The sequence below is a fragment of the Mobula hypostoma genome, chromosome 4, assembly GCF_963921235.1.
Source record: "Mobula hypostoma chromosome 4, sMobHyp1.1, whole genome shotgun sequence".
Lineage (NCBI taxonomy): Eukaryota > Metazoa > Chordata > Chondrichthyes > Myliobatiformes > Myliobatidae > Mobula > Mobula hypostoma.
In genome coordinates, this window is record NC_086100.1 from 58,956,739 (window position 1) to 58,971,033 (window position 14,295).

General features: G+C 37.3%; 1 protein-coding gene across 4 annotated transcripts in view; it reads left to right on the plus strand.

Annotated features, from left to right (window-relative positions):
- Nucleotides 1-14,295, plus strand: part of si (sucrase-isomaltase) — a 181,395-nt gene that overhangs the window by 157,572 nt on the left and 9,528 nt on the right. For 3 of the 4 annotated variants that reach the window (XM_063045838.1, XM_063045836.1, XM_063045837.1), the window contains exons 41-46: nucleotides 1,284-1,432; nucleotides 1,523-1,607; nucleotides 1,702-1,758; nucleotides 5,656-5,780; nucleotides 7,455-7,543; nucleotides 9,098-9,147. In XM_063045838.1, coding sequence (XP_062901908.1) covers nucleotides 1,284-1,432; nucleotides 1,523-1,607; nucleotides 1,702-1,758; nucleotides 5,656-5,780; nucleotides 7,455-7,543; nucleotides 9,098-9,147 — 555 coding nt within the window. Of the gene's footprint in view, nucleotides 1-1,283; nucleotides 1,433-1,522; nucleotides 1,608-1,701; nucleotides 1,759-5,655; nucleotides 5,781-7,454; nucleotides 7,544-9,097; nucleotides 9,148-14,295 lie in introns of those variants that run through there. The other variant, XR_010017658.1, reaches the window with a different exon arrangement.

Sequence of the window (14,295 nt, forward strand, 5' to 3'; positions counted from 1 at the left end):
ACCCTCCCCTGAGTAAAAGATTCAAAAGCCTGAAATCATGTATGACCAGGCTCAGGGAAAGCTCTATCCCTCTGTTATGAATGGTAAGGTGGACTGATGACCTCACGATCTACCTCGTTGTGGCCTTGCACCTTACTGTTCACCTGCGTTGCACTTCCTTTGTAACTGTAAAGCTTTATTCTGTACTCTGTTATTGTTTTCCCTTGTGCTACCTCAATGTGCTGTTGTAACAAAATGATCTGTATGGTTGCATACAAAAAAAGTTTTTCACTCTACTTCAGTACACATGACAATTTTAAAAAATCATCATTTTTTAAATTTTAGTATCAAAGACAGACCAGAATACATTCTAACTGCAGCTGGTTGAGAATTTTGGGCTCAGTTAGATGGTTTCAGCCAACGCGATTTATAAAAGTACTGAAACAATTATATTTGTGCATTCCCGCTTTAATGATTTTGTATATTAATTCAATGCCTTTACCATTGAATTGTTAATTGCCCTGCTGAGGACATTTTACTGAAGACTCAGCAGAAAATTATCATTTTCAGGAGATAAATGGGGGAAAAAAGTTAACTAAGTAATATTAATAGAGATCAGTACATTACTGAGGAGCAGCTACACCAGCCATACCATCTGGCATATTAGATATTGAACTAGGATCTTGCCTTCTCTATGGAGTTGATGGAAATGATCAGATAGCGATTTATATTTCTAATGATGATAACTGAAATAAGATTATGGATATTATTTACATCCTTGATGCCCCTGGGACATGGTGGGGTTCAAATTGTTTTGTTGGCAACATAGCCTGTGCTTCAGAAATACCTCATTAGCTCTAAAGTACATCAGAATCCCTTGTATAAACATAGCTTCTGTTGTTGCTGTGTACCTTCACAATGGGCATCTTAAGATCTTACTGGGTTTCTCTGAATTACAAAAGGCATTGTAAAAAGTAAAAGACTATCTTCGTTACCCTTGTACTATATTTATATTTTCTACACTTATTCTTTGAAAGATACAGACCAAGAGAGTCCCAGAGGAAATTTACTCTAAACTTATAGCTATTTTTATTGGATGATTCAATTGTAGTTTTTGTATTTATGAAATTGAAAGGTACACCAAGTGGCTCTGCAGGACTTTTAGGAGAATTTTACCCTACTGTCCCATGGATTGTAAAAGGAAACAGGACAGTTAAAGCAATCCTTGGAGGAAATACAGTATTGACTAACTAATGTATGACTAAAAAATTGCTGCTAATGCTGTTATTATATTTATTTTTCAGAGACAAGATCCTGTGGCTTGGAATGAAACATTCCAAAATATCTCAAGGGATATTCTTTCAACACGTTACAAATTATTACCATATCTCTACACACTGATGTATGAAGCTCATCATGATGGCACTACAGTAATAAGACCACTGCTTCATGAGTATGTCAATTTAATGGATTCAATACCCATTGATTTCAAAATAGCTTAGCTCTACCATAATTAAATATATTATTTCCCTAATAAATAAAGGTTTTTCAAGGATAAAACAACTTGGGATATTGATCGGCAATTCCTTTGGGGTGGAGCGTTGATGATTACTCCTGTATTGGATGAGGTAGGTACAATAGATTTGTTCTATTGTACTTTTACCAATTCATTATTTGTAATTATGTATGGGAGTAATATTTCATAAACATTCTGTTTTTCAGGGGAAAACTAGTGTGCATGCATATGTCCCTGACGCTCGCTGGTATGATTGGTTCACAGTAAGTTATTTAGTGTTGTATTTGGTAATGGTATACAGAATAAAATTCAGAAGAGTTTTCAAAAGTTTAAACCATAAAATATCAGAGTATTCTTTTGTGCAATCCACAAATTATGCAAAACTGTTGTTATTTCAAACCAGAAAACAAAGCAAAAACATTACTGTCACAACAAAGAAAACAGTGATAATAAGATGAGATAACGCAGTGCAGTGAGTCCCAAATAGTTACTGACTGGTGGGCTGACTGCATTTCTGTGACATACATCATAGTTTTTCCACAGTTATTTACTTCAAGAATGTATAAAGCTACTTCATCCAGAAATAATAATTTTAGATCCAACTGATATAGTTCAACATCTGAACAGAAATTCTGTAAAAAAGATTCCATTGGAAAATATATTTCTAACCTCTGACTAATCTTTTTGATATTTTTCCATATATTCTTTTTACTTAAATTTCTGTTCAAACAGATTGGAATATTTTTACACTTGCCTTCCAAGAACAATGAAAGACAGGAACACACTGACCATCTGTCACTTAGAATCTATCAGGTGATATGATAGATCATTCCCTTTTGTCAAAGTGATCCACATTCTAATTTCTGGATAGTGAGGCTGTTATATATTCTTCCATCAATTGGCTATCCCCATCTTCAGAAAGGGACTATCAATCTGATTACTTTAAAATCTGAATGGTTGTCTTCATTCCCTTGTGCTAAGACAAAGGAGATATATTTTTTTCATATAAAATCACACATGTATAGTTATATTATGTAGGTTAACAAATTAACATGACAAAACATGATGTTTACATGCAAAATATTAGAGAGTTTGGGTCTGGAATTTGTGTTTAGCTTACAAGAATCAATAAGGCGGGGTGTGATATTATGGTGCGAAAGAAAGAGAAGGCTACCACAGTTTATTCAGAATTGTTTTCTCATGTTATCTATTCTTGGCGTCAATGCAGGAATTGTGTAGGTGGTGGCAAAGATTTTGACTGGGAATAGCTAGTTCTTTTCCATGTCTGTTAATGAAGCCTTTGCCAGACACCATGCATGCTAGGCTGATAATGCTTAATCTTAGCTGCACAAATAAATCAGAGTCATGTAACTCAGAAACACACCCTCAGAGACGGTGCTGACCAAGATACAGGGCTATAATATTGATTTGACACCCTCTACATCTTGCATTCACATCTCATGGGATTAAAAACTACAAATAAATTAATTATAAGATACCGTGTAATAAAACAAAATGTAATTTGTGTGTTTGCATGAATGTGAATTTAAATTTATTATCTAAATTTAAAAAGTATCAATACTTTAAAATAAAATTAAAAACAAAGCACTTAACTTCAGCTCTCTTTAATTGAAGCCTAGTGCATCAATAGGTACATCAGACAACATTAGTGTATAGGCAAGGAGCCAGAAATAAATTATACAACTCCACTCAACTGTATGGTGAATCTAAATATAGCAGGAGTCCCCAACCTTTTTGGTACTGCGGACCGGTTTCATATTGACAATATTCTTGCGGACCGGCCGACCGGGGGTGGGGGGGCGGGTATGGTTGCCAACGGACAAGAGTAGAGCCAAATACGTTGTTTACACAGAGAGACTACAATGACCATGAAGCCTTGCACGGGCACCAGTACGCATGCGTCCTTTGCGTATGCGTGTACGTGCCGATGTTTTCTACAAATCGTTTTTGGCGATTCTGTTGGGGGGGGGCGCGGATGTTAATCACGACCGGAATATAGGTGATAAGTGGCTAATACACTCAATTTCATTTCTAGAAGGGTTTATCTAACAAATTTAATATTAAACACACAGTGCATATTTTCCTCGCATGAATATAGTGATAAGTGAATTATCAGGGGAGGACAGGGGAGCTTGAAGTAAGTGTTGAACGAAATTCCAGTAGAAGTGGTAGAGGCAGGCTCGATATTATTTAAAGAAAAATTGGATAGGTATATGGACAGAAAAGGAATGGAGGGTTATGGTCTGAGTGCAGGTCGGTTGGACTATGTGAGAGTAGCGTTCGGCACAGACTAGAAAGGGAGAGATGGCCTGTTTCCATGCTGAAATTGTTATATAGTTATATAAGTAAGTCAATAGCATCATAACATTTGAAGTAACGTTTGGATATTAAACACACAGCACATATTTTCCCTGTATGAACATATAAAATCATTGCAACACACCAATATGGCTGAATCAGTGGGAGCCCTGGGCTTGTTTCCCTGCAACAAGACGGTTCCATTGAGGGGTGATGGGAGACAGCGATACTCGAAGGGGGTTCCTTATGTCTAGTCTATTACGCAGTTTGGTTTTTGTTCCATTCATTGCAGAGATATGTTGGAAATGGAAGCAACGTTTTCAGTGCTTTCGTGGCTATCTCAGGATATTTAGCCTTGACTTTGAGATCCAGAATGCCAGCAGAGATGTTATGTCAAACATACTTTCCAGCCCGCTGTCATTTGCAAGCTTGAGGAGTTTATCTTCTTCCCACGCTGACATGGATGATGCGCGAGTAATGACCTCGCATGCGTAATGGCTCAATAGTGGGCATGACAAGCAATGAGGAAAGGTGCAGCTGACTCCTATCGCCAAATCATACCATTTCCTTGCATGCTTTGCAGCCCGATGGTTGGGGACCGCTGAAATATAGAATGGGTCAAGTGTGTCACCATCTGATGTCCAGCATATTCTATATGCAGACACAGAAATCCAAAACCTGTGACTGCATTGACATAGCCATTTGTTTTTCAAACTACTTGTCCATGTGATCTAGCCTATTATGTAAACTGCAATGAAATCCAATCACCAGAAGAGTCATCAGCAAATGATTTGATTCCATAAAATATGCATGGACTAAATTTCACTAAAAGTCTAATGGTACTGTTCATAAGAATTAGATTCTCTCATCAGCTAGTCACTTTTCTCTACCCATCTGAAATCATTACAGAATGGAACAGCCAGCTCCTGTTCTTCATTCAAGCTTGTTGAGAGGAAAGTGGCCAGACAAGAAAAAAACATCTGAAAATATCTCTAAAACCTTTCTTGGCCCGGATGAAAGAGCGATGATACAAATAGTACTTTGATAATCACTGCTGCTCATTATGGCCTCATCTTCATTGTTCTTCATGCATTAATTGTACAGTATATTCCAGACAATGGCTGGACATTACATGTGCACATTTATTATGACTTTATTCATATTTACGTTATATACTGCTGCTTATTTTTATTATCTGTATGTATTTTCATGAAATGACATATTTAATTTTTAGGTCTCTGTTTTACCAGCTTCATTCCATTAATTTTTTTATAGCCTTTTTATTTGATTACCTGGTTTTCAGCATTAAATGGTCTTGCCCACGGTATGTTTTGGGCCATTTTATACTTTGAACGCCTATTTGTTATAAGCAAGTTTGAAACTGCTGAACCATTTTGTTTTATTTCATGCTAATATTCAGTGCCAGATTCAATCTCTATGATGACCTGTGCACTGCCTCTTTATAATCAAATATACAGAAATCATTGCAAAGCCCATATGATTGTCACCATCATTTATACAGTCATTTAATGAAACTGAGCAACTGAAAGTGGCTAATAGTACAACTGCTAAGTGGAACAATAAATTATTGACTGGGAATAAAAACTGGTTGTCATATATAAAAAGAATACAGACACTGTATGAAAAGCCAACTCATCTCTAGAAGGCCAACTTGTACCACAGCTATTGGTCAATATTTTTAGCATTGATCATTTTTTAGTTAGATTTTAGATTTGGGATTTGGTTACTGCTTTAATTTTCAGAAACAACTGGAAGAGCTAGTTAATGTCAACTATTGTATCAAAATAACACCTTTTACTAGTAATGCTTGTTTTCTTAAGGGCAAAGAACTCCCCGAAAGACGGCAGTGGATTACTATGCCAGCACCACTTGATCATATCAATCTTCATGTCCAAGGAGGCTCCATTATCCCATGGCAAGAGCCAGGAAACACGACATACTACAGGTAAAAGTATGAATCACAAGATAGATTAATGAACAACTAATTGTGCAAACATATCTGTAGTTTTCCAATTGTACACTAATGGCAGGACTAGTTCTTCAACATAGTACAGTATCTTTGAGAAATAGAGTCATGAATTCAGTTAGCGCAGAACCAGGCCTATTGATCTATCATGTCCATACTCTCCATCAAATAACCATCAATGCTAATTTCAGTTACCATATGGTTGATAGCGTTTTAAACCTTGGCTAATTCAGTACTCGCGTAGTTAGTTACTTCTTAAATGTTAGGATTATCTGCCTCCATTATAGTCTTGGGCACTGCAATCCAAACTCTAGCTGCCTTCTGAGTGAAAAATAAAATCTACTTGCTATCCCTTTAAACTTATTACACCTCGCCTTAGACCAATACACTCTGGTTATAAACAATTTTGTCTATGAGGAAGAATTTTACTGCAGTCTACCCTCATAAATTTGCACATCTCTCTCCGAACCCCACCTATAGATTAGATTAGATTAGATTAGATTCAACTTTATTGTCATTGTGCTGGGTACAGATACAAAGCCAATGAAATGCAGTTAGCATCTAACCAGAAATGCAAAGAATAGTGTTATTTACAAAATATCTGCGAATAAAAAGTAAGGGCTACAGCACTGAAATATAAAAGTACTGAGACAGTACAATATGGGTGAAATACTACTTAGCACTGTGATGTGAGGTTCATCAGGGTCACAGCCTCAGGGAAGAAGCTCTTCCTGTGCCTGCTGGTGCGGGAGCGGAGGCTCCTGCAGAGCCTACCGGATGGGAGGAGAGTAAAAAGCCTACTCTACTCCAAGAAAACAAACCAATCCTAAGCAGTCTCGCCTCATAAATGAGACTCTCCATCCCAGAACACATTCAGGCAATTCTCCTCTCAAACTGTGTCCTGTTTCTATCATAACTAAAGATTATGAAATGAATCAATGAATTTGGGCTACTGGATGAGTTATCAGTTGGGTGGGAGGAAATGTGTTTGAGAACCTATAAGTATTTTGTAAATTAGGGTGGAGTTTTTGATGGTAGTAATGAATTCTGAAGGAGACATATTTGTTTGCTGGTGACTGCACATTACGGAAAATTACACTAAGCGGTCACTTTATTGGGTACCTCTTGTACCTAATAAAGTGACTGCTCAGAGTATGTCCATGGTCTTCTACTGCTGAAGCTCATTCACTTCAGGGTTCTATGTGTTGTGCATTCAAATATGCTTGTTGTAACACGCGGTTATTTGAATTATTATTGCCTTCCTATCAGCTTAAACAAGTCTGGCATTTCTCCTCTGACCTCTCCCATTAACAAGGCATTTTCGCCCACTGGATGTTTTTTTGTTTGTCACACCATTCTCCGTAAACTCTAGAGACTGTTGAGCGTGACAAGTCCAGGTAGTCTGCAGTTTCTGAGATACTCAAACCAACAATCATTCCATGGTCAACGTCAGTCATTCCCATTCTGATGTTTGGTCTGAACAACAACTGAAACTCTTGACTATGTTTGCATATTTTTATGCATTGAGTTGCTACCACGAATGGCTGGTTAGATATTTGCATTAACAAATAGGCGGGCAGGTGTGCCTAATAAAGTAGCCCACTGTGTGTATACAACAATATCTAACTAAAACAAACCAAAATTATTTTGCAGCCGAAGGAATTTCCTTGGACTAACTGTTGCTTTGGATGATAATAGCACTGCTTACGGTCACCTTTACTGGGATGACGGCCAGAGCATAGGTATGACAGTTTTTAATCGTTTGCTCCAATTTCTTTGTTAAATCTACTATGGAAGACCTTTAGACAAATCTTCCACTGCACAAATATCACTGGTCGTACGATACTGGACAGTGGCATTTCTCCAGCCAGCTCAAGAGCTGGGAAGTCTGTGGAGGTTTGTGATGCCCTGTGGCACTCCATTAGGGAGTCCACAAGTAAGATGAAGGCAGCCAACATCACTACAGAAGATGCCATTGTTGCTGGCCAAAGTCCACATTAGTACCATCAGAAATATTAGTCCTCAAGTGGTAGGTCTTCATGTCCCTGGTAAGTGGAGAAGGCCAAGATGGTGTTATCGTGCTTCTTATTTCCTTTGGTTGCAAATTTGAACAACTTTGCTACAATTTTTTTCACCTGAAGAGGTATTCCATAGACATAGGAAACTCAGCCAATGGCAAGTCTTCTTTGGTGACTCACAACCAAATATGGACAACTATTGCAGACACTTGATGCCGATTCCAAATCACATCAATATTCATTAAACTACAGAGGTCAGTGATGACTACTCTGGAACATGAGAAGTTGTGATCCCTCTATACATTGATAGCAGTTGATAAACTAGGTCTATTATCAGACTTGGGCCTATAGAAGGCATTTTCAGTCTTCTAATATGTTGAATTTGCTAAACAAGGTACTAGCATATTGTGTAAATAAAGGATTTGCATCTTTGGTCATGTTTGATTTAAAATTGAGTGAGAATTTGCTCATCCAACACAGTCCAATAGATTTTTATCTGAAGCCCAACCGTCTAATGTGATCAGTTACTTCCTGTCAGCACAGTGCATTTCTGTGAATTCAGCTTTGTTCCTCCATGTATTTGACATCTGCACACATAAAGATTGCCGGGCTCAAACTGGGCCTAAAAATCATATGCATTGTCTCTGCTTTAGAATGACTTCAATTTTCCATAAACTTGTTGATGCCATGTTTATTCAAATGCAACCCTAAGTTCATTCATCATTTTGTAGTGCATTTATTTATATGTGCTGATCACATGTGTACAAGAATGAACTACAAAAGATTATTATCATTGACACAAGCCATTTAGCAGTGCATAGAAATACAAATGATATAATTATGTACATAAGTCATCAACTTTTACACAGATTTGTCAACAAAGAAACCTTTTCTTTGAAATGGGCAAGTTTTCCAGAGATTATTTTATTTCTATAGGATCCTTCAATGCTTTCAGACATTTCTTCACTTCTGGAAAGCCATCATAACTCATCTGTGACTGCTGTTCTTGTCAGTAATGGGTCCTTCATGATTTAGAAAGAAGGGCAGTAGCTCACTGTCATTGTTTAGATATAATCTGCAACATACCACTGATGAATTATTGAAGTTGTTTCAAGCCATGCCAAATAACTTTCTAATGTATGGGAATGTTTTGAATCTCATAAAGAAAATCAGCAGTGCACAGTTATCAGTACAATTTGCTGTTCATAATCCTCATAAACTTCCGAAGTTCCATTGATAGTACTTCTATCAATATTTTACTTTACTTCTACACTACAGACACAGTTGAAAGAAATGAAACCTTCCTCGCTGAATTCACTGCTGATAAGGTAGGTGCCACATTTTCCCTTTCAGAATTCCCAATGTTGTTTCAATCAGCTGAAGCAGCATATTTAAACAATGTGAACATTTTTTTCTTAAAAATTACTCATATACCAGAAAAGTCCAATGAAGGGAATGCACAATAATTTCAATCTTAACTTTTCACCCATTATTTTCTATTGAATTGTACCAGGTTTCAGAAAATGATTATTTTTTGTTTATAGAATTATGCGAGTTAATTACTTTTCACAAAGCTAGCTATATAGCACACCACGTCACTAGGGTAGTTGTAAACTATTATTATTGTAAAATAAAAGGTTTAAGGTAGATAAAGGACTTAATGATATATCATAACACAGTAAATAACGTTTTGGAATGGTGCAATTATTTATTTTCAAGTCTGTGAAAATATGCAGTGCAATGTTTCTCTAATGCTTTATGCATATAAACATTGATTAATCCTCTCAGTAAACATTAATATGGTTGGGAGTTCAATAGTTCAGATCCCTTAGCTTAAGAAAGGGAGTTGTAGTTAGGTCTTGCACCTTCTTCAAGTGAACATATTTAATTGAATTTTTTTTCTTAAAAAAGAAAATATTCTACCTAATAGCAAAGGAAAATGGCAGTAATCAGAATGGAGGTGAGCAATCTCATCGTACTATGGCACTAGATCATCCTGTTTATATTATCTGTGTACTTGGAATGCAAAAGACTGACAAAAATAGGCAAGATTTTTTTTCTTTTCATATGCAGAGGCCATATAAGAATATCCATCTTTTCATCTTCTGGATCAAATTGGCATTCTTCATCTGTTCCTCAAATGCATACTGGTCTTCGACTCATTTTCTCACTCAATGTCATGGTCCTCAACATTCCTATGAAAGCTCTCCTCATGTCTTTCCAGAAGTAGGGAATTGCTGCTTAAGATAGAGAGGTCACTATCTTAAGCCAGATATGAGCCAAAGATTTTATCCTCTCTGGCAAAGTCATGAATCTTTGGGACCCTCCTCCTCAAAGGGTGAAGGGAGCAGTCCTTGAGTATTTTTCAAAGCATCGGTAAAAAAGATTCTAACGTTCTTGACTCTGAAAGGTTAATTAGGGTAGATGGGAATACAGACATGATACTACAATCAAATTCGCCATAATTTTATTCATGGTTAATGGGCTGAATGGCCTACTCCTGCTTCTGGTTCATATGCTTATATGTTTTTCATGTTTACTAATCTCCATTGCCGCCTTTTCCCACTAAGACTCGTCATGAGTTATTTTTCTCCCTAACGTAGAGCTTCCTTTATCTACCGCTGTTTTTAAAGGGTCAGCTCTCTTGCTCCTTCTTTATTTCTGTGAAACTTAGTTTTCCTTCAGTCAAAATTGCAAGTCCCTTCACTGCCTCTCTGCATTGTGGAAATTTTGCTTTAAATGAATACAAGGATTTAAAAATTTTGATTGCGTAGTAGAGTCTTTCCACTTTCTGCATACATTATGCTAACTTGTTTGAAATATCCGTGGCACAGCACACAGAATTCTTCTCAGTATCTTCCTGGGTATGATGAAATTGAACACACAGCACAAAGCATACACGGACCTTTATCCTCTGATGAAATTCTCTCACAATTTTCTTATTAGAAAAGTGTAAGACATTCACAGGGAATGAGCATTTTGCTCATTGCCCATTTCAATTCACCTGCACTACTTAAATGGGATAATAACTTCTACTTTCATTGGGAAGTTACTTAACTCTAGGAGTTTCAAAAGCAAATTCTGGTATTCACATATCCCTCTCATGGGTGTTTCAGTGCTCTGATAGAGGTATACTATGGCTGCTGGGTACTTAAAAATTAGGCTCCAGTCACAGCACAACAGCACTTTAATACATATTTTAAGGGAAGCTTGAATAGTTTGGGAGTTGAATACTGGACCAATAATCAAGAGACATGAGTTTAAATTCTAACTCAGAAGTGTGGAATTTAAATACATTCAATATTGTTTCAGTAATGATTGGGGTTTGTCTTAAAAACCATAGGCTCCTGAACCAGTGTGGACAACTTCACACACCTCTGCACTAATCTGATTCCACAACCCATGGACACACTTACTTTTCTTTTTTTCTTTTTCAATCTTTTTATTAAGTTTCAGATTAATATACATAACAATATTAATGATACAAGGAAATCGGTATAACATTGATAATGGTTGCCATATCCAAGCATAATTCGAGTAAAATATATAATTCAAGCCTCCCAATCTCTAAATAATTGAACATGAAAGAAGATTTTTATAAAGAACCCCCCCCCCACCCAAAACTAAAAACGAAACAAAACTGGGATGTCCTATTCCTTCGGATAAGAACATTATTTGTCACTAACTCCACTCCTCCAAAGATAAACAAAAGATTATTAAAAAAGCAAAGGGCTCTGAAAAGGACAACTTACATCATATGAAAGTGTTGAATAAACGGTCTCCAGGTTTCTTCAAATTTAACTGAAGAATCATCCATACTACACCTAATTTTTTCCAGGTTTAAACATAATATAGTTTGAGAAAACCATTGAAAAGTAGTAGGAGGATCAGAATCTTTCCATTTAAGGATTCACTTTCAAGTACTTTACAATTCAACTTTTCAGTTTTATTTATTCGTATTTGCATAATTTGTCTTCTTTTGAACGCTGGTTGTCAGTCTTTGTGTGTAGTTTTTCACTGAATCTATTATACCTCTTTGTTCTCTGGTGAATACCTGCAAGAAAATGAATCTCAGGGTAGTATATGGTAACATATACATACTTTGATAATAAACTTACTTCGAACTTTTAAAAAAACATGGAGGTTTCATTAATTCCCTACAGTCAATGCAGAAATGCATTGTATGATTGGAAATGTACCGTCCACATGTAACACCTGTTCCATTCAGTTGTATTAAACCTGCAAAAGTAAAGCATCAAGATGGAAGTGAAGCAGCTCTCCCAGTATCGGTCTAGGTTCCAAGTACATAATAGGTAATTTTACCTCCAGCTTAGTCAAACCTGCAAACTCCTCTTCACAAACAAATGGTGACTGCTGTATCATTTGGGAGAGTTGTCTCACAAACTAATCCAATTATAGCTGAACATATTTGTAATCACAGAATCATTTTCTAAAGCCATCAAACCCAATTCCTCTTTCCCCATGTCTGGGTATGTCCTGTTATACCGGGAAGACGGAAGACAGAAGACGGGCTCACTAGAGGGTATGTTACGGGGATATACAAGCTGGTGAAAAGTGTTTAAACACGTATGTGTGTGTTTGTCTGTTTATACATACCCACAGAGAAGAGAATGGTACTTCAATTACAGAGAACAGTTACTAAAAGCATCACTCGCCAAAGCACCAAATCCTGAAGGAAATTATTTGCCTGATTGGATTTCCAGTAGGTGCGAGTGAACCAAGATAACAGACAAACTTATTTGCCATTGTTCTCATTGATCTACCTGTTACACATGCATCTACCAATGACCACCTTTGTCAGAGTTACAGACCCTTGCTGCTTGGAGATAAAGTCCTGTCTTCACATATATGACCCAGCCATCATGCCATGTCATAATCGTGCCAAATGAGATTAAACTCAGTAGAGATCTGGCATCTATTGGACACTGTGAGTGAGTAGCAGCAGAAAAATTTCCCATCAGAACCTGTGATCTCATGACATGGCATATCACTCACTCTGCCATCATAATCAAGACAGAGATTCTGTTTGAGAGAGGAGTGCAGAAGTTATTACCAAGTGTGCATAAAAATGAGGCCCCAAAACAATAAAATTGTACTACAGAACTACATGTGTGCTAACAGCAAAATCTGCCTGCTAGGTGGTGCAAATTATCCCATAACCAATGAATGTGATTACTATAATACAATCCTGATACATCCAGTTGTGAATGTTGTTTAACCATTAACGGGTAATGGTAAGAAGTGGCTCCAAAACATCCCCACCCTTAGTAAATACCTAGCTCACCCTGACAATGAATAAAGACCAGACAGAATTATTTACTGCCCATTGGATGATCCAGTTGTCCAGTTGGATGCTGGTAGTCAGCCAACTCAAATAATCCCTTGTAATCACAAGATGTGATTGGGCACTAGGGTGCAGGAAGCATTTCAGGGATATAATTTATGCAGATTAGAGTACTGCAGATTGTTAGAGCACCCCAGAAGTAACCAACTTGTTTCAGCACAATTATTAAACTGATATCAACCTAGCAATGTGGAATATTGCCAAGATGTATATTGTTCACTGTAACACTTGGCTGGTAACTATCCAATCAGTCAACTCTTAATCACAAGCAAAGTAATGGAACTTGCCATCAACTGTGTATCAACCAACAATCTACTTTTCAATGCTTAGTTTAGGTTTCACTAGAACCAATCTGTGCCAGTCCTCAGCATGATCTTGGTCAAAATTTGGAAGAAATAGCTTAATTACACCTCAAAGTGGGTAATAACTGCTGTGGCATAAACAGCCCTGGTAAAACGGATTGGGTGTCAAGGGGAAAAGTATTGCAAAGTTATAGCTTTCACAAAGGGAGATGGCTATAATTGTTGGAGATTTGTCCTTCCAGGCGGCCCTTAGGACAATGTACTTGGCCCAGTCATTGTCAGCTGCTTTATCAATGGCCTTCCATCCATCACAAGGTCAGATTTGATGATATTCACTGATGACTCCACAACATTCAATTTCATTCCTAGATAATGAAGCAATCCATATCTGTGTGCAGCCAGTCCTGTCAATATTCAGGCCTGGAGTAACAAGTAACATTCAGACCACACCCTTGTTAGGCAGTGACCATCTCCACCTCCCTTTGACTTTTCAATTACTCATCCTGGGGGCACCAGTAATCAAAACTCAGCTGGCACAGCTGTGTAAATAATGTGACTACGAGAATTGGTCACAAATCCGGACCATGCAACAAGAGACTCGGGCTCCTTTCCACCATGTTCAAAGCAGTAGTGGACTGAAGTACTCTCCACTTCCCTGGGTGAGTGCAGCAACAAAAAGACATGAAGAGCAGCCGGTTCGATTGCATCCAGCAGTAATTAAATGTTCATTCACTCCATCACCCTTCAACTGTGGGTAAAAGAAGTGCAGTTGTACACCTAGGCTGTTATTGTAACAGTAGCTTCCAAAC